Source organism: Mustela nivalis (genome assembly GCF_964662115.1).
Source record: "Mustela nivalis genome assembly, chromosome: 10".
In the NCBI taxonomy this organism is placed as follows: Eukaryota; Metazoa; Chordata; class Mammalia; order Carnivora; family Mustelidae; genus Mustela; species Mustela nivalis.
The window spans coordinates 16,832,028-16,850,504 of NC_139029.1; the positions used below are offsets into that span (position 1 = coordinate 16,832,028).

Sequence of the window (18,477 nt, forward strand, 5' to 3'; positions counted from 1 at the left end):
CTGGTTGCCTCTGGGGTGGAATGCAGCATCTGTTTAACAGGGGAGAGGGTGACAGATTACAGCCGCTTGGGAAGAAGCATCCCGTATCTAATTGAAAATCCCAGGGGAACTTTAGGTGGGTCATGATAATTACCCAAATTGGAGTGGGGCCAACAGGGTTTGATTCTTCAGCTCTGGCTGTGGCAGGACAGCGTGTCTGTGCAAAACGAGGGCCTTAGAAACTCCAGGAAGTAGATCAAGGGTTAGAAAGATGTCAGTGGGCGTTTCCCCTCGCTGCTGTGCGTGGAAGGCAGCGCCTGGGAGGGACAAGTTTGATCTCTAAAAAGCCCTTATCCTGACTCACTCCGATTCACTGAGTCATCACTGTGATGGTATTGAAGACCTGAAGCAAACACTCCACGTCTCTTCCAAAGCCCTCGCTGTAAGCCGGTAAATGCTCTTAGCTTTGCGTCAGAAGGTAGCCACAGCCAAGAGGCACCTGTGCCCTGTTCCTCAGCTAGGGAGCCCAGACACGGTCATCTGAACACCTGCCAGCCCTTAGCACAGCACCTGCCCTCCAGGGGCCACTCAAGAAGCAGCCGGTGGGTACAGTATGCTCACATACGAAATACAAGTTCCGTGTATCGAAAGCTTACCGTGAACCAGACCTGGTGAGCTCTCTGGGTTATCGTATGTTAGCCTCCCAAGCACGTTACGCAGTGTTCATTTCACAATTTCCAGGATTGAATTTGAATTCCTGGGAGTTAAGGGTCCCCCCCCGCCCTTGCACCCCCAGGCTCCCAGAACTGGTAAATGGGGAAGGTGGGAGGTTCAGCACTAGCCCAACTCTGATTTGGATCCTGTGTGAATATACCTCCACTAGCCACATTGTCTCCACAGCCCATTGTCAGCTCTGGGAGCAGAGCAGAGACGAGCTAAAGCCCATGCCTGGCACCCTGTCGGCCTCCCTAGCCCGCCTGGGATCTCACCCCATCCTCAACTCCTGGGCTTTACTTTTTTGGGAGGGTTACATTGGACTAACGATTTTAGGGACCACTGGTATCTTCTGATTCTTCCTGCATCCTCAAGAAAGCAGAGCCGAAAGGTTACTTTTGCAAGATGGGACCCTCCCCCAAAATACAAGCCAAGCGCTTGCAACTGAAGACCAATAGGCCTCACATCAGGTCACATGGGCATGACATCTGGGCTGCTTGCCCCAGCCACGAGGACACCCGGTGATGACTCTCAGGTTCTCTGTGCCACCCCATGCAGCCCAGGAGAGCGAACTGTGCTTAGACTTGGTATGCATGAAGTCTTGACGAAGTTACATAGAGATGGGGAGGAAACAATGCAGACCTGATGATTCCAGCAGGTGCTCCCCACCCACTACCACTGCTCCTGTCCCTCTACCCTTCAGGGACACAGGAGAGCAAACAATTCCAACTCGAGAGACTGGAGTCTAAACAATCAATCCCTCAATACAAGGTATTCAGCTGTATTTTTGCTTTATATTAATTCATTTCCTCATCATTGAACATAAACAGATGGATGCTTGTTTAGACTATCCTGGATCACACTTGAATTATATCTTCTTGTTTTTTAAGTACAATTAGAGGTTTCTCAGCTGTATCCTTCCCATGTCAATTACAAATGTATACATTTTGGGCCTCCTTTGTGGGTCTGGGCTGGCTCCATGTTCACTGCCCCTAGTATGTGCTCCTGAATGACATGGTGAGCAAACCCAGGGTCCTGGAGTGTCAGAAATGCAAAGACCTTTCCTTCTTTTCACACCTAAAGAGATAAGGCCCAGGGGGGTGCTGAGAGCAGCCCCAGACCCTGGGGGAAGTTAATGCAAATGTCCTGGGCACCCTGCACTCACCAGGAGGAATCCGAATGGGGGTTATGTACTCATGAGGGGAAACCCAAGTTTAAGAGTCACTGGGTGTAATAGGTTTCTTTACTTCAGAACTTCTCAGAACCTTTAATTAGGCCATGTACTCCGTGACGCTCCCAGGGCAGAAGCTTCGTACTCAGTGCTTCCTAGACTTGTTTACCAAAGGTCCGTCATTCACAAAGCATCATCGACAGTCAGCGATCCCCAGATAACCTCAGACATGCAAGCACCACGGCATGGCACCCAGCTAGGAAGACTGCCCTTGGGGATCTGGGTAGCCAAGAGCCCTGGGGCCACATGATCCAGCATTTTGTGGCGCATGCCTCTGCTTTGCTCTGGAGTTGTTCCCAGGTAAGCCCAGCGGAAGGTCATCTGGTGCCCTGTTTACCCGAGCACCCCCACAGCCTCCAGCACAGACCCAGAAACCTACAGAGCTTATTGACTGACAGACGCAAATGCCATAAAATGAGAATTATTTCAAACCACTTGTCCAAACTTTAGCAAAGCCCAAATGGCACTTGTCTGCGGAAAGCACCTCAACACTGAGTGCTCTCCACTCTCCTTTTTACTTCTTCCTCGAAGAAGCTTCCAGATTCAAACTAGGGGGCCTGAGTGGCTATACCAAGGAGTTGTACCCTATATGCTCATACGCCATTGGATACGGAATAGCAGCTGCTCTAAGGAGAACAGTCTCATCTAACCCTCCCAGAACCCCTATGCAATAAGACCCTTATCTCCACTTAATAACATGGAAACTGAGGCTTGGAGAGGGATAGCGTCTGCAAGGGACAGAGCCATGACTCACACCCAGTTCTGCTAGCTCCAAAGCCCATCCCCCACCCCTTCTGTTCGCTGGCTCAGCAGGGGAAAGGTGGTGCGCAGTGGTGCCCTAAGCCCGCCCATAGGCGGGAGTCCCTGATAATTCAGAAAGAGCCTGTTGCTGGAGACCGTCCTGTTTTGAGCCCTGGAACCTCTGAGGGCCCAATCTACAGAACCCAAGAACTGAAGGACAGAAGGGACTTACTCATGGATTCCATCTGAGGTCTGAATCCTTTCTCCAGATCCAAGTCTAATTTGGCCTGTTCATGCCTTGCTCGTCTCCTCAACCCCATCTTCTTGTCCTGCGCTGATGGTCAGACTAGGCACAACGTTGCCAGCCTCTCCTGGTTGCCTGGACTTCTGACCTGCTGTGGGTATGAACCTAGCTACCTGCCTAACCCCTGTGGGGCGGGGGGCACCCTGCAGGTCAGATCTCCCCAACAGGGACCAGTCCTACCTGGAGAGGACTGTACTGGGGTGAGGTCTTAGATGGTGACAGGCAGCCTGAACTTACAGTTAGTTCTAGCTCTAGAACCACCTGAGGAATAAATAAGCCTTGCGAGTTCTTGAACCTGTTTGGTGAAGGTACTATTAAACACATAGGATATTAAACATGTTAACAAGAATCCCCATCTTCACTTTTTAAATGTGTGTGTGCTAATGCTGTCACCATTTGCACCTATCCTACGGCAAACATCAGATCTCAAAGCAACCTACAAGGCATGAATTATCCCCACTTTACTCCACAGATGAGAACATGGAGGCTCAGAAGGTTTAGTACAGTGCCCTAGGTCGCACAGCATGAAAACAGCAGAGCTGAAGTTCAAATCCGGCAGGTCTGACCAACTCTGTGGTCTAGACTTTCAATCTATACGTACAAAACTATGACAGGCCCTTGCTGCTATATATCTTGCCACCCCAGCAAAGATGTTATGTTATAAAAATAGAATAATGTTAGCACCAAGATAGACAGTCCTGAGCCTGATTCCCAGGGGCATTTCACGTTAGCTGTGTGCCCACAGGCAAAGCCTCAGGCTCACTGTAGTGCAGCTTCCCAGTCTATGGAGTGAGAATAATAATTCTTACAATAGAGTCATGATGATGGTTGAGGAAGAGGCTATGTTCCCGGCACATAGCAGTTGCTCAATAAACATCAAGCATTCAGTAAGTATTTATTGAGCACCCACTACGTCAACAAGGGAGAGGGACCTGAAGCTGTGTCCTGCCAACCAGTGACACCCCTTTATTTTCTGCTTCTGTTGGGTCCTTCCCCAGAGCCACCTTTCCAAAGAAAGACTAGAATAATCAGGACTCACGGGATAAGAGTCTTTTTCAGAATCTTGGTGTGATCATTGGGGTTGTAATAACCAGGTCCTGGGCCCGTTGATGTCAGTTTTAATCCACGTTCAGTTTTTGATTTAAAACAAGACATTAATACCTTTGGCGACTGCTTCACAAGGGATTCGTTGATATTATAATGTCCTAAGAAGAAAGACATTTTAAATAACAGAATAAGGAACTCTTCTCAAGTAAATGAAAAGCACTACTTCACACGTAAGAATACATTTAACACTAGAAGGGGCTATCTCTCTACGGTGGTCTGATGGAAGGGCTCCCTGAAATCACTGAAAATCACACTCATCCTCGAGGAAACATGCTCACAGTAGCCCAGTTATGGGTCACTGTCACCTCCATTCTAGAGAGGTAGAAATGGAGACTTGGAGATATTGAATGATTTGCCAAAAAAGATTTCATCTAACCAGGAACTAAGCCCAGCTTCCTCCTCCATAAGGTAAGAATAATTTTTCCAGCAACAGGGTGGTTAGGACAGTTGGATAATATTGAAGTTTCTGGCACATGGTAGTCATTTAGTAACTATTATACGATCGACAAATATTTATTGAGTACCTATTATGTGACCCGGGGCCACCCATCTCCAAAGTCCACGCTTTCCCACCATGCCCTGTTTCAAGAAACTGAGAGAGTAAAATAAATTTGGCTGTAGAGGAAGAGAAGGTCCTGGACTGGGGGAACAGAAGGCAGTCTCACCCCTGAATTGTTGGGAGCCCTGTCGGGGGTATAGGTGTTTTGGAGTACAAAGAGGGAGTACTGACCAGAAATTTGAGGATGCCTGGATCCTCTGACCCAGCTTTCCCATTACTCAGAAATTAAAGAAATTATTCAGCATAGGGGAAAAGCTCTAAGCATAGACACATACATAACAGCAGTGGCCACAGTGTGAGAAGTGTACGTGGCCTGAAGGTCCAAGAGCAGAGGCACCGTGCTGGGCCCAGCAGCCCAGTCTAGTGCAAGATCAGCCCTGGCCATGATAAACATGGAGACCATAAAGCCACATGGCCATGTTTTTAGGGGGGGAAAAAAAAGAGTGAAAATAATACCTAAAAGTCACTATATGTACCAGGTATAAATGGATCCATCTGGATAAAAATACGTGGGAACCCAGAAAAGTGGTAACATTATGGGTGGGGAAAATATTTCAAGTTCTCTAAACATGGTAAGATTGATTTTGTTTCAAATAAATGTAGTTTTCCATTACAAATGTACTGAAAACAACATGGGGTATTAGCAAGATGCTCTTTGAATGATCATACCCAGTGGTGGCAAAGGTGAGGAGATACAGGTGCCTTGTAGAAGCAGGAGAATAAATGACCTCTCTGCTGAAGGGCAATTTGGTCCCAGATAGAAAAGAAACAAAACAAAACAAAAACCACTGAAATATTTTACATACTTTTGACTTGGCAATTTCAATTTAAGCAATTAATACAAGGAAATAATCTTGATTGTACACAAGCTGTGAGCTACAGGGATGTTTGCTCTCTATATAGTGAGCAGTTTAAAACAACCTACATTTTCAATAAAAGGCCATTTGGTCCTTAACTTAATGGTACCACCATCCAATGGAATGCCATACGTCTGTTTCAAAATGATATTCTTAGGAGGTTTTTTAATAACATGAAAAGATGTTCCCAATATATGGTTAAGTTAACAAAAGGCAAATGTCCAATTAGCAGCCTTTATAATATTGGTATACATCTCTCATAGTTTGTTTCTTTTTCTCTCATGAACGTGTAAATATGTATATGTTTATACATATACAAATGTATTTTTTTTTCCCTTCCACAGAGAGCTTAAAGCAATCACTTGATTATCAAATGCTGAAAAGCAGAAGCAAGGAGAAAAAGACACTTGTGCTCCCGAGTCTCAGAGAGAACCAAGAATAACCTCTGGTGTATTTCCTTCTCGTCCTTTCCTGAGTGTGTTTGGAAGACAACGCGATGTGGATCTCACAGTGCAATTCCCATTCTGAAACCCACATTTTTCAAGTGACATTTTAACCTTGGCCTTTCCCCTTAGCCTGATAGCTTTTTTTTAATTTTAAGGAAAAATAGAAAAGAGGACATTTGTGACATGCTTGGCAGGTGGAAACTAGAAAACCCAACCAGCAGATGTGTGACAGTGAGCATTTTGCTCAGAGTTTAAGGTAGGCCAGTCCTGACCCTCTGCCCCTGAGGAAGGGGTCCCCAGAGCAGCTGGGCCAGGGCCAGAGACCCAGCAGGGGGTGTCAATTACAGTTCCACATCTGCACACTACCCCCCCCCCCTCCGCCAAGGAGGAGAAGGAGCAGCCAGAGTTATTTCCAACAGGTCAAAACGGATTGTTCGTCACAGATTCCCCAGGCAAGTTTTGGGTGGGGAGTGACTAAGGCACCAGGTATCCAGTGGGAAGGGCCCAGACTCCAATCCACCAGTGGGACCCTGGGTATCATTTTTGCCTGTACAATGGGGACGCATAATAGCAGTAGCTCACGCTTTCTGAGCACACGATTGTGTGCCAGCCACCATCTCCACAGGGTCTGGAGATCATTCGATGAGAAACGTAAAGCCTCTGGCACACAGTAGGAGTTTAGCACGCACTGGTACCCACCTCTCCCTGCCCTGCTCCAGGACCAGGGGCTGGGGACCCCTGAAGACCCTCCTGGAAGGAGTGGATGCATGGGCAGGCTGGGAAGGTGCCCACATCCCAGGGCTCACAGGCAGGGCCTCTGGCCAGACTCCCGGGGATGCTGGCTTTGCTCTGTATAAACAAACAAGGTGGGGCTTTGCCTCTGATGATGCAAGCCAGGGGAGTTTTAGCCTGGGTTTAGCCTCCTAATTAGGGCTGGTTTTGTTATTCAGCTTCAGACTGATCTTCTCAACTTTAATCTGGATTTGGTGAAATCCGACAGGCCTGCAATTTTATCCACACCCCGCCTCCAAGAGGTGTGACTGAGCAGGCAAACCCTCCCTGCTCCTCCCCTCAGCTCTGGGGCTCAAGCTCCCTGCTGTGGGGACGGGAGATCTGCAGGACCCACTGGGGAAGGTCTGCTCTGACGAGGGCTCCCAGAGTGCCAATGGCGGCCTGGCCTGACCTCTCTGGAAACCTTTCACTGAGGCTGGAAGCAGGAAGCAGACTGAGAGAACAGGACAGAGCAACAGCTTTCCCAGTCCAGAGAGGAAAACACTTGCAGGCCAGCTCTTGGGGCCGTTTCAAAAGTCACTGTGGGCTAACTGAGGTAATAGTCTCCTCAGAGACACACCTCTGGGCCTAGGCCTGCCGTCTGTCCGCTGTGTGATGCGGGGCAGCTCACTACCACTCTCTGAGCCCCCTTTCCTCACCAGAAAAGCCCCACTGAGAGTACAAGCCAAGGAAAACAGATGTGCAAGGACTGTGTGGAAAATTCTTAGCACGGAGTAGGCTCTGAGTAAACGGAGCTATTTTCCAGTGCTTGGTGACTAACTGACAAAGTGCCCTCTAGGCTCAGGAGGAAAGGAAGGGTCTGGACACTCAGTGTATTGAGTACACCCCTCCCCTGCACCCTCAGAGACTGTAGGGACACCTGGGGCATGGGGATGTGCACCCTTCTGTGGTGAGAAGCCACTTCCCCATCTGGCCATCCAGAGCAGAGGTGCCTGGTCATGAAAAGGGAGGCCAGTGAGGCTGCTTTAGGGCCATTTCCAGAACAGTCTTTGTTTCCTTAGCTTTCTCCTTTTTGTTCAACACCTGTTCAACATCCCCGCTTCCTCCAAAGCCGAACTCTTTCCAAAGAGACTCCCTATGAAGCCATGGTGCCCCACAGAGCCGATCTGGTACGTTAACCCTGAGGTCAAGGCCCTTGCCAGGTGGCTGGCTGCTTACCTGGGGCAGGTCCTGTTTCAGCGACACTGAAAAATCCTCTCTGGGTTTTGGACAGAAACCCGGCTTGGGCACAGACGTTGTTTCTCTGCTTGCAGTAAGAGACAGAGGTCTGGGGGGAGAACACAAGCACGAGTCCCTCAGAGAATGAACGGACGAGGGGGGAGACGGTCCCCCCGACTCTGCCTTCGCCATCACTCCAGCTGGAGAGGCCAAGGAGTCTGTGGTCCCCAGCAGGTGTCTGGTCACCCTCCATGGCCCAGAGGACAGAGCCAGGAAGAGAGCCCGAAATCTGGCTGCCAGGCTGGCTGCCTACTCTACTTGAGGCAGTTGGGTGACAGCGGTCAGCAGACATCACCTACAGGACAGTGTCTTTTTCAAGCCTATACCACTGTAAATGCACACTGTTTTCCTTATTTTCTCTATGACTTTTGTCCCTTTCAGGACACTGAGTCCTACATCTCCCCACCTACATCTCCTGCCCTCCTATGAACGCAGGACTGGGGAGACACACAAGGGCATCAGGTAATTGAAGATGATGATCAGATCTGTAACACTCCCTTGTCTCGACTTTTCTGGACCGACCAGAAATTAAAAATTTTGACTGATCCACACAATATACAGCGTGTTTGGCGCTCTGAAAATAACTGGAGAGGAAAAAAAAAAAAGAAAAGAAAAAGAACCCTGAGCTCATTCCTCTGCTATATTGAATCATAAATATTTTAAATACCAATTTGTAGTCAGTGCCCTGTATTCATTAGATAAAGATGCAATAAAAATCATAAAGGCAGTGACTGGGAATATTTACTGAACGAGCGAAACTATTTGCTGGGGCCGGGATGGTTTGATTTCTCTGAGATACTCTTTTGTCAAAAAAAAAAAAAAATTCTCAAGAAATGCAGATGGCATTTTGATTTTGTGTTTACAAAAGGGGAGGAACTTAGCTTTTCCCAGGGTCCCGATGGCTAGAATGCATGCAGGGAAGGCAAACAAAAGCATCAGGCTAATTACTGGACAGAGGGACAGGAGCCAGGGTGCCGGGAGGAAGTAATCACATGGTATTGGAGAAAAGGGATTCGCCTGGAGAGGTGGAGGATCCAGGTAAGCAAAGGAGAAGAAAAGCCCTAAGAGACCTCGCCTGCAGTGTGGCTAACACGATTATCACACTGCTGCTTTTTGCCGGTTGACTTAACCATTGTTCTCCAGGTCAGAAAAAAAGCCTCCTGTAGACAAAACATGATTTCAGCCTTATTCCTCATCCAGACAGAAAAACAACTGAAAGAGGGAGCATTTTTGTATACTCTGAACGTGTGTCACTGGGAGATTTCACCATTAGACGAGGAAAACAGTCAGCTAGCTTGACTGGCCGGTTGGGGAAAAAAAAAAAAAAAATGAAGCAGTTTGCTATATCACCATGGAGGGGAAAAATCCAAGATAGAGCTGAGAAGAAAATGCACGAGTACTGTGAACAGCATAATCCTAATACCAGAGGTCAGGACGGGGGAGAAAGAGACTATGAAAGAAATTGCACCTGTTTTTGCTGGTGGTTTGCTTTAGAGGACAGAATTCTAAGAGAATTCTGCTTTTCTAGTTCATGGATCTCTAAAATACTTGACTATATTTAATGAAGAGCCTAAAATATTTTCACAGTCACATTAAAACAATAATCAACAAAAACCATACACTTAAAATTGATCTGTTGGCAGAAAATCTGAGCTCTGACTTGGGAAAGGGTCTTTTCTAGATTAACTATATACCCCTGGGGTAATTCCTTCAACGTTGTAAGCATTTATTGCAAGTGTACCGTCTATCAGGACCTGTGTGGGGCGCTGGAGGTTTCAAGCTGGGTGATGGAGCCCACAGTGGGGTTGTGGAGGCAGACGCATAGAATGCTAACTCCCTCTCTCAGGAATGGCAAAGGTGCAAGGGCCAAGAACATTATCCATTTCTTGGACCAGGCCTTGGCCTCTCTCCTGTTAGCATAACAGCCTCCTAACTGGTTTTTCAAAATCCATTCTTTACCCAGACTATGGTCCATTCTCCATAGGGCTTGCTGGAGGGAGTTTTTGTTTTTTTAAAGTACATCAGATGATGTCATCCCACAGAGAACCAAATGAAAGACCCCTACCAGGGTCTTTAGGGTCCTGAATGAATTAGCTCCTGCCTATTTGGCTTCTCCTTTTCCCCTCTCCTCCTAGCTAATACTACCCTAGCTACCTTCTTGGCTGTCCCAGGACCTTTATACATGCTGATCCTCCAACTCTAGCTCTTCCTTCAGCTCTTAGGTCTCAGCCCCAGAGCCCTCTCTGACCACCCAGTCTAAAGTACATAATGCTGTCAACCCCCCCCATATTCTCCACATATTCTATCTCTCAGACCCCAACTGTTCGTTTGCTTCAAAGCTGGCCACAGCTTGTAATTCTCTGGTTAGCCCATTTATTAGTTTTGTCTTGAGATCCCCGCTGGAATCTAAGCTGTATCCCTGGTCTAGCACAGGGCAGCCACAGATTCCACGAAGGGAGACCCAGCAGGGCTGGAACACAATGACGGTTCGCTCTCCAGCTGTATCCCTCAGCCGTCTACTTGTGCTCGACGATATGCAAACAGTCCTTTTATTTAGCAGGATAACTTTGGGCAAATCCCTTCCCTTCCCTGAGCATCAGTTTCCTCTTCTGTAAATCGAAAGAAGACATCACTCACTTCAGGGATTCTTGTGATCATCAAACAAGATGAATACATCATGCTTAGAACAGTATATAGGCCTTGAAAAGTACTTCACCGTCCTCCTCATTATTATTTTCAGGCTCTGATTATCTCAGGGGAAGACTAGAGCTGTGCTGTCTAATAGGGTAGCCACTAGCTATCGAGCCCTAGAAACACGACTGGTCCACATTAAGATGTGCTGAAAGCATAAAACACATACTGGTGCATCTGGGTGGCTCAATGGGTTAAGCCTCTGCCTGCAGCTCCGGTCATGATCCCAGGGTCCTGGGATCAAGCCCCACATCAGGCTCTGCTCAGTGGGTATCTGCTTCCCCTCTCTCTCTGCCTGCCTCTCTGCCTACTTGTGATTTCTCTGTCAAATAAATAAATAAAATTTTTTAAAAACCACATACTGGATTGTAAAGATAGGCGGAAAGAATGTAAAGCATTATTTTATTTATAATTACATGTATAACTATAATTAATAGTATAATTAATCTTTATATTGATGAGACATCGAAATAATATTTTGAACATCCTGGATTAAATAAATAAATATATTCTTAAAATTGATATCACCTGTTCCTTTTTACTTTCAAATATGACTACTGGGAAGATTTAAAGATTTTATTTATTATTTCTGCGAGAGAGTGAGAGAGAGAGAGAGAGAAAGAGAGAGAGAGAGAATGAGCATGAGCAGGGGGAGGGGGTGAGGGAGAAACAGACTCCCCACGGAGCAGGGAGCCTGATGCGGGACTTGATCTAGAACCCCGGGATCATAACCCCAGCTGAAGCCAGATCTTTAATGGACTGAGACACCCAGGCGCCCAAGATTTAAATGATGTGTGTGGCTACCACTATATTTCTATTTGACAGTGCCAGCCTAGCAGGCACATACATTGTTCTGAGCACATTATAAGTGATTGGATCAATCACAGAAAGTTGTCAGGGTCTTTGTAGGCAGAAAAATAATATTACTTAAAGGTATTATAAAAGAAAAAGGGAGGCGCCTGGGTGGCTCAGTCAGTTAAGCCACTGCCTTCGGCTCAGGTCATGATCCCAGGGTCCTGGGATCGAGTCCCACATCGGGCTCCTTACTTGACAGGGAGCCTGCTTCTGTCTCTGCCTCTGCCTGCCACTCTGTCTGCTTGTGTGTGCACGCATGCTCTCTCTCTTTCTGACAAATTAATTAATTAGTTAATTTAAAAAAATACAAGAAAAAGGAAATAAAAAATGAAGTACTCTGAAACCAAAATATGAGACCATATATGACAATATGTCATAATCATGTTAATACTTTATACGCAATTCACTTCTTATGTATTTTGCAGTCAAATGCTCTACCACTGAGCTATCCCCCCCTTTTTCTTGTATTTTGGAGTGTTCCCTCATTTACTGTCTCATTGGTTCTTATAATAACCCTGTAGGGTGAGTATAATTGATTCCATTTTACAATTGAGACTCAAGAGGTAATATGACTTCCCTAAAGCCAGTTCTGCCAATCTCCATGGATGGTGGGGTCCTTATGCGCCAAGGCCTGGGCTAAGCACTCGGCTCAGATGACCCAATTTAACGTTTGCATGAACTTTATGAAGTAGACACATTTCCCTATTTTGCAGATGAACAACTTGATTCCTGAAAGCTGAAGGGACATGCCCAGATCCACACAGTCAGAAAGGGGCAGCGTCCACTTGAACCTGACTCCGTCTCTTAACCATTAATCCCACCGTTCTGCTTCCATGACTACAAAGTGATTGCAAGTAGCAAAACATTACTGCTAAAAACCCAATTTCTGATATGGAAATATGGAAGCTTATTTTCCCTATAAAATCCTAAGAAGTAAATGGATAGTGACTGCAGATAATGTGGGAAATAATAATTGTTACAGATGAGACTATGTCCCAGAAAGTCTCTGTAGCAGGAGTAATTATAGTATTTTCCGGGGCGAGGTCTTCCCACTGCTTCCCACTGACCTCCGTGTTGCTCACATTTTTCTCAGGGTTCTGCAAATTCCCCATAAAACCATGTGCAGCCTTCTGTACCCGCTGGGCAGTCAACAAACACTAACTGGTTTGTCAATTGCATTGGAACGCTATTTCCCAAAGCATCCGCCGCCTTCGTTTATTTTAGTAAAGAGTTCATCCAGTATAGATTTAACAAGCGCATGCAATGTTCTTACATTGTACTGGTTTGGTGCAGGAGTTTCAAATTTGAGGACTTTTGCAAAGCTTGGCAACTGGAACATGCTGGAACAGGAATTACTGAAGTCTTTCTTCGAGACAAGATGTGATGGGATAGTGTATGTGTTCGCTGCAGGGTATTTAGAAATAATGGTGTCCAACCGGGCACGCTGCAAGGACAAAACCAAAGGAATCAGCACTCTCATATAATCTCTGGGCTCTGCAGGACAGATGTCAAAGAATGGTGGCCAGCACTAGGTCTAAAAGCATTGTGTGAGGGCTGAAACTCCTACAGGTAGCAATGATAAACTGACCTCGGGCTTTAAGGATTTGCTCTTGGAGAAGGCAAGTTCTGACCTGTTCTGACTTCTGTAAACTAACTCAAATTATTCATCTAATATCTGGGACTTGGCAAAAATGATTTTGCCATAAATGCATTGCCACCCAATCCCGTTTCAAGCCACTTACCCTTGACTCATAAACTATTGGGTAATTTATATGATGGGAAGCTTTAAACTTTCTTCCTCCAGCCAAGGCTTTCCCTCTGAGTAAAACCTCATGTCTTGTTTCTAAGATTAAGTAATCTGAATTGCTTAAATAACAAGTTTGCTTCGAATGTCTTAAAGGTACAAGGGTCGAGAGGGGTTGCTGTCCAACCACGCCTCCTACCCTCCACCTAATTGCTGATTTCTTTTTCTTTTTAGGTTTATTTATTTATTTGAGAGAGAGAGAGAGAGCATGAGCAGGGGGAGGGGCAGAGGGTGACTGAGCAGGGAGCCGGATGTGGGGTCTCTATCCCAGGACCCGGGGATCATGACCTGAGCTGAAGGCAGACACCTATCGACTGAGCCACCCAGGCACCCCCTAATTGCTGATTGCATAGAACCATACAATTTTTTTTTTCTCTTTCAGTAGAACCAATCCTACTCCTTCCAGGAAGTCATCATAAACTATTTTCAGATTAAAAAAAACAATAATAAAGCAAGCAGAATCAATGTTTACCAAATGAAAAGGGGCAAAAGCCATAGAAACTAGGTGATAACATCGCTTTACCCTAGGATAGTATGGCAAGTATCGGAGCCTGATAAAACAGACAAACAAAAAATTCTCATTATTTTATGGTTAAAAGCTTGAGAACACCTCGGCTGGCTAGGGGTCAGTAACTACACAAACACAGAAAGTGGGTGAGGCTGTGAAGAGGCATGGACCCTCCCTCCCACCAGCTCCTCACCCTGAGTTTCGTGGCAGTGGTTCTCAACGTCTAGTCTATGGAGCACCGATGGTATATGGGTGGACGAGCTCCCGGGGGCAAACACGTTCTTGTCCAGAGTCTCAGCTGTTCAGAGCCTAACCTGGATTCAAGTCCCAGTCAGCCTTCTCTAATGGTCAGGATTCACTCGTGCTCCCAGAAGGAAGGTTACCCCAGCCCTCTAAGCTCTTTGCATTTTGGGCAATAGTTAATGGAATAGTTAATGGAATGCTTTCCATGAGCTGTTGCGTTTCATTTTCTTGAAAACCCTGGGGAGTGGATATTATGCTTATCCCCACTTGATGGATAGGACACTGGGCTTTGTCTGCCATTCGATGGGTGGAACCAACATTGTCACCGGTCTGTCTCCACTACATGATATAGGTTAGATATCTCATTCTAAAGGGAAGAAGTCAAAAAGAATAAAGCAATACATGTTTCATTTACAGGATGGGCAGCTGATGAATGACTGTGAGATGTTCTAGTTCAAGGGGAATCATCACCCGCTCTCTCCTCTGCCCAGTAAGATAGGCACATTTTCCCCTTTCACTTCTATAGAGGAAAGCTGGTAAAGGATGGTAAATTCTTTCAAGGCTGGTAAGGTGAAACCACCCCTCAGGGGTCCCGTTTGTAGCGTGTCTATCCTGACTCACCCAACAGATGAGGCTAGCACGCTTTTCAAAAACACCATTTCCCGATGGGTTCCTTGACATACCAGTTTTATAAGATAGGTTAGTGTTAGTGATGGCAGCAGCAGGGAGAGAGCCCCAGAACCAAATAAACTTAAGAAGCCTCATACTGTGTTCCCACGTTGAAGGCTCACCATAAAGCCCACCGTGTTAAGTACCGTGAGAAGTCCTACCTTAAACAAACCTAACTTCACTTACCCAGCCTTTCTGAAACTTACTAGATCATTAAATCTTTTTGGCTTAGAATACCTGTGAACATACTTGTAGGAAAAAATTGTTCTGATTGTTCATTTGAAGCCAATTTTCATAAAGCATTATAATAGAATTTGTCTCAGAGTAATACTCATTCACACGACCTTGACTTTCTTTTCATTGCCGGGCCTGTGGGCTCCAATCTGGCCACATGCTGGCATTTGTGAACCTCTCTCCAGCACCTACTAATTTTCCCGGAACCACTCCCGCCATCATGCCAACAGAAAGGCCATGAAAGTCTCCTCCCATCAGCCTCATTTAACATCCTGTCAGCCTCATGAATAAACTGGAACAAAGATTTAAAATACAGTAATGAAGCTCTTTAAATTATTCGGACTTAGCAAGATGACAGGTCCTCTCTGAAGGTTGGGTGTAGTGGTTCCAACAGTCATCAGGAAGTTTCTAGAATTTATGGATCCACAGAGTTTCTTGGTCAGCCTCACCTACAATCACACTCCTCCTGACTATACCAGTGTCAGTCAGGCAGATCTTCCTCCGAGGAGGTCTCCTTTTCCTACCCTCAGAGTCCTCGGATCCAGAAATGGAGGAGGTGTCAAAGGTGAAAGTCACTAAGGGGATGGGCGGGGGGCATGAAATTCACATCAGAGCAGAAAGGAAATAGCTAAGATGTGGGGTCTCCTAACAGATCTCCATGGGCCACTGCAAACTGGTTACAGGAATCTAAATATCTATAAATATAAATTCTCATCCATCAAAGCAGGGACAGGAAGCCTGCACAACTCCATGTCTGCTTTCTTTTGGGTCTGGTCTGAATTTTTTAAAGACCTGACGGGCCTGACTAAGTTCTGTAAAACTCGGACCCTCCCCTGGGCCTCTTCTCCTCTTCAGCCTCGTCGTTTGGAAAGTTATTGTGCACAAAGCCTAGCAGGGAATTGGTCGTGTGCTCTCATTCGATCCCTTCTTTGGCACCAAGCAGGAGTGGACTGTGCCACTCTACGGCCAAGAATTTCTCGGAGACAAAACCTAGGAGGTGCGGGATGTCTTGTTGGTGACTCAGGTGGTAACACTCATAATATTTAACATGTTTACAATACTCCGCAGTTTCAAAGAGCATTTCGCTCATTGCAATTTGCCCAGCGCCTCCAGGGAGTCTCCACTTTTATGAGGTAACCAGGACACAGGAAGGTGACGTGCTCGAGGCCACATCGAGAATCCTCAGCTGAGTCAGGCTCAGGTCTGAAGTCTTGTCTCCTGAGACAAGACTTCGTGAGATGGCACTTCTGTTGTCGATTGCTTTCAGGTCCCTTCATCTGCAGGGTTTGAGGCAGGAAAGGAGGCAGAGGCATGGTTCACTGGGGCCATGGTGACTTCCACATCTCCGCTGATAGGGAGCTAACTTTAAAGTCAGCTCTGCCAAAGTCAAATTCCAGTAAGTGGCTGCCTTCAGCGTGTCTTAAATGGACCCTTTGTGTGGTGCTTTGTTTTGTTTTGAAATCGGTTCCAGTGTCAGGCATTATAATACATCTTTGCAAGAGATTGTTGTAATTTTTAAAGGGACAGAAGGCATATGTGTTTTGTTGATGCTAGTTTGGGTTTGCTTCCTTTTTTCACTTTTCTACCTCAGCTAATTTTACCCCAGTTTGACCCTTTTCCCTCACTATATCTCTTCTTCTTGCCAATTTATAGATACTCAAATTAAGAACAAAAGAAAAAAAATCCTTGCCCAGGTCTGGTCAGGGACATCAGCACTTCATATAGATCCTTGATTCTTAGAGCCATCCACAAAGATAAAGACCCACATCTTACAAAGAAGGGGAGGAAGATCACTCCATTTCAGCCTGCTGCCTGCTTTCTTTTCGCTCCCGGCAGACTTCTCAATAATTTGAATAACCCAATTAGACCAAGTGGTGTAAAACACCCTGTTAGGGTAAAATCTTTTCCCTGGTGCCTAGAAATCTCAGGAAAACATCTACTTAGTCCATCCCACAATGACAAAGTTGATGTGGACGATCAGGTTCTGAATATCCCTCTAGCCTCTCTTCTCACTCTGGCCATGTGGAGCAGTGAGGGGGGAAATTACTTAAAGACACAGGCTCTAATTTACCTGCATGACACCTGAGGCAACAGTTACTCTCCTAATTAAAACCACAGTCTTTGGAGAGAAGGGACCAGCGGTCCAACACATGTTTACGCAATGGATGAAGGAAAGTGCTGATCTGCTAATGGCCTTACTCGGGAAAGAGGTTCTCACCATAGAGGGAAAAGTGCACGTCCCTTTCTTAGACAACGAGGCACTGTTGAACACTGGAGATTGGTGAATGACGTCGTAGAACCCCGGACCTGGGATGCTATCCTGAAAGGAAGAGAATGGGGTGTCATAAGGGAACATTCATTTCCACTGTGCTTTTCTGCAAGCTTCATATCCATTAATGCTCGGCCTCACTGTCATCCTCCGGGACAGGCATCACTACCATTTGGTGGAAAGCTGGCTCCACCATTTCCTAGCCTGCCCGCTCACTGTCTCAGTTACCAAGTGCTGGAGGTTGGAATTCCAGCCTGGGTTTGGGACCCCCAGCCTGGGTCTGGTTCGCTGTACCATGCCTTCCTGCGTTCCAGAAGAATGCTGGTTTTGTTTGTTTGTTTGTTTTTTCATGCCGTTAGAGAAACGAGCATAAGATGGGCTGCTCGGTGTGGCTGATACGAAAGTCAGTGTGTGCCGATTGGGGAAGGCAAGCCCAAGGTGAGGGAATGATGACTGATTTCACATTAACCGCACCCACCTGACTCAGCTTCCTCCTCAGCCTTTCAGAAGAGAAATCAGGGAGTGTTTCTGTTTATAAAGCAAAATGAAACAAAAACAACCTTCATCCCAAACAAGACCGTGTCTAATTCGCAAACAAAAAGAGAGACAGGTTCGGAAGCTCAGATTCTAAATGATGCAGGTATGATAGAGACGAGTAAGCAGAAGCTTGATTTCTAAGCTCATTTCTGCTTTTGCAGTTAATTGAACTTGCATCTCATTTCCCATGCTAGTTACCAGGGGGAAGTATTATGTTGACAGAAGTTGGCCAAGCAAGTAGCACGAAAGGATACGAATGTTCTACTGTCCTGAGAGTTTACTGGGTGCCAACTTGATGGTACGAGCTTTTCAAAAGTTGCTTCGTTTAGTCCTCTGAGAGGAAGGGGCTACTGTCTCCATTTTACAGATGGAGACACTGAGGCAAGTGGAGATGAATTTGCCCAATATCCCCCTGCTACAAGTGTTAAGGACATGAAGAACACAAAGTCTCTGCAGTTTCTCCAACCTCCGCCCCCAAGGCTCATCCTGCCTCCACCGTCCCTACCACCTTTCTCAGGGCAGAAAGAAAGACTGAAGTGCCACCAGGGCCTTCCAGGACTTTCCAGTCTGGCATGAGCAGTATCTGATTATGCTTTAATATATGAGACAGAAACCATGAGATTAACAGATTCCTCTGTGCTGAATTTTAACTGCAGTGAACCCTTGGAGCATCGGTCAAAGCCGGTGGGTGCAGGGCACTGATTCCCACTTTGTAGGTG

At 46.3% G+C, this 18,477-nt stretch overlaps 1 protein-coding gene across 5 annotated transcripts in view; it reads right to left on the reverse strand.

Moving 5' to 3' along the window:
• STPG1 (sperm tail PG-rich repeat containing 1) overlaps nucleotides 1–18,477 on the reverse strand; it is a 51,068-nt gene that overhangs the window by 8,009 nt on the left and 24,582 nt on the right. For 3 of the 5 annotated variants that reach the window (XM_082684693.1, XM_082684696.1, XM_082684692.1), the window contains 5 exons: nucleotides 17,171–17,272; nucleotides 12,768–12,938; nucleotides 7,889–7,997; nucleotides 5,305–5,370; nucleotides 4,009–4,174 (listed from right to left, as the gene is read on the reverse strand). In XM_082684693.1, coding sequence (XP_082540819.1) covers nucleotides 4,009–4,174; nucleotides 5,305–5,370; nucleotides 7,889–7,997; nucleotides 12,768–12,938; nucleotides 17,171–17,272 — 614 coding nt within the window. The remainder of the gene's footprint in view (nucleotides 1–4,008; nucleotides 4,175–5,304; nucleotides 5,371–7,888; nucleotides 7,998–12,767; nucleotides 12,939–17,170; nucleotides 17,273–18,477) is intronic. The other 2 variants (XM_082684694.1, XM_082684695.1) reach the window with 2 other exon arrangements.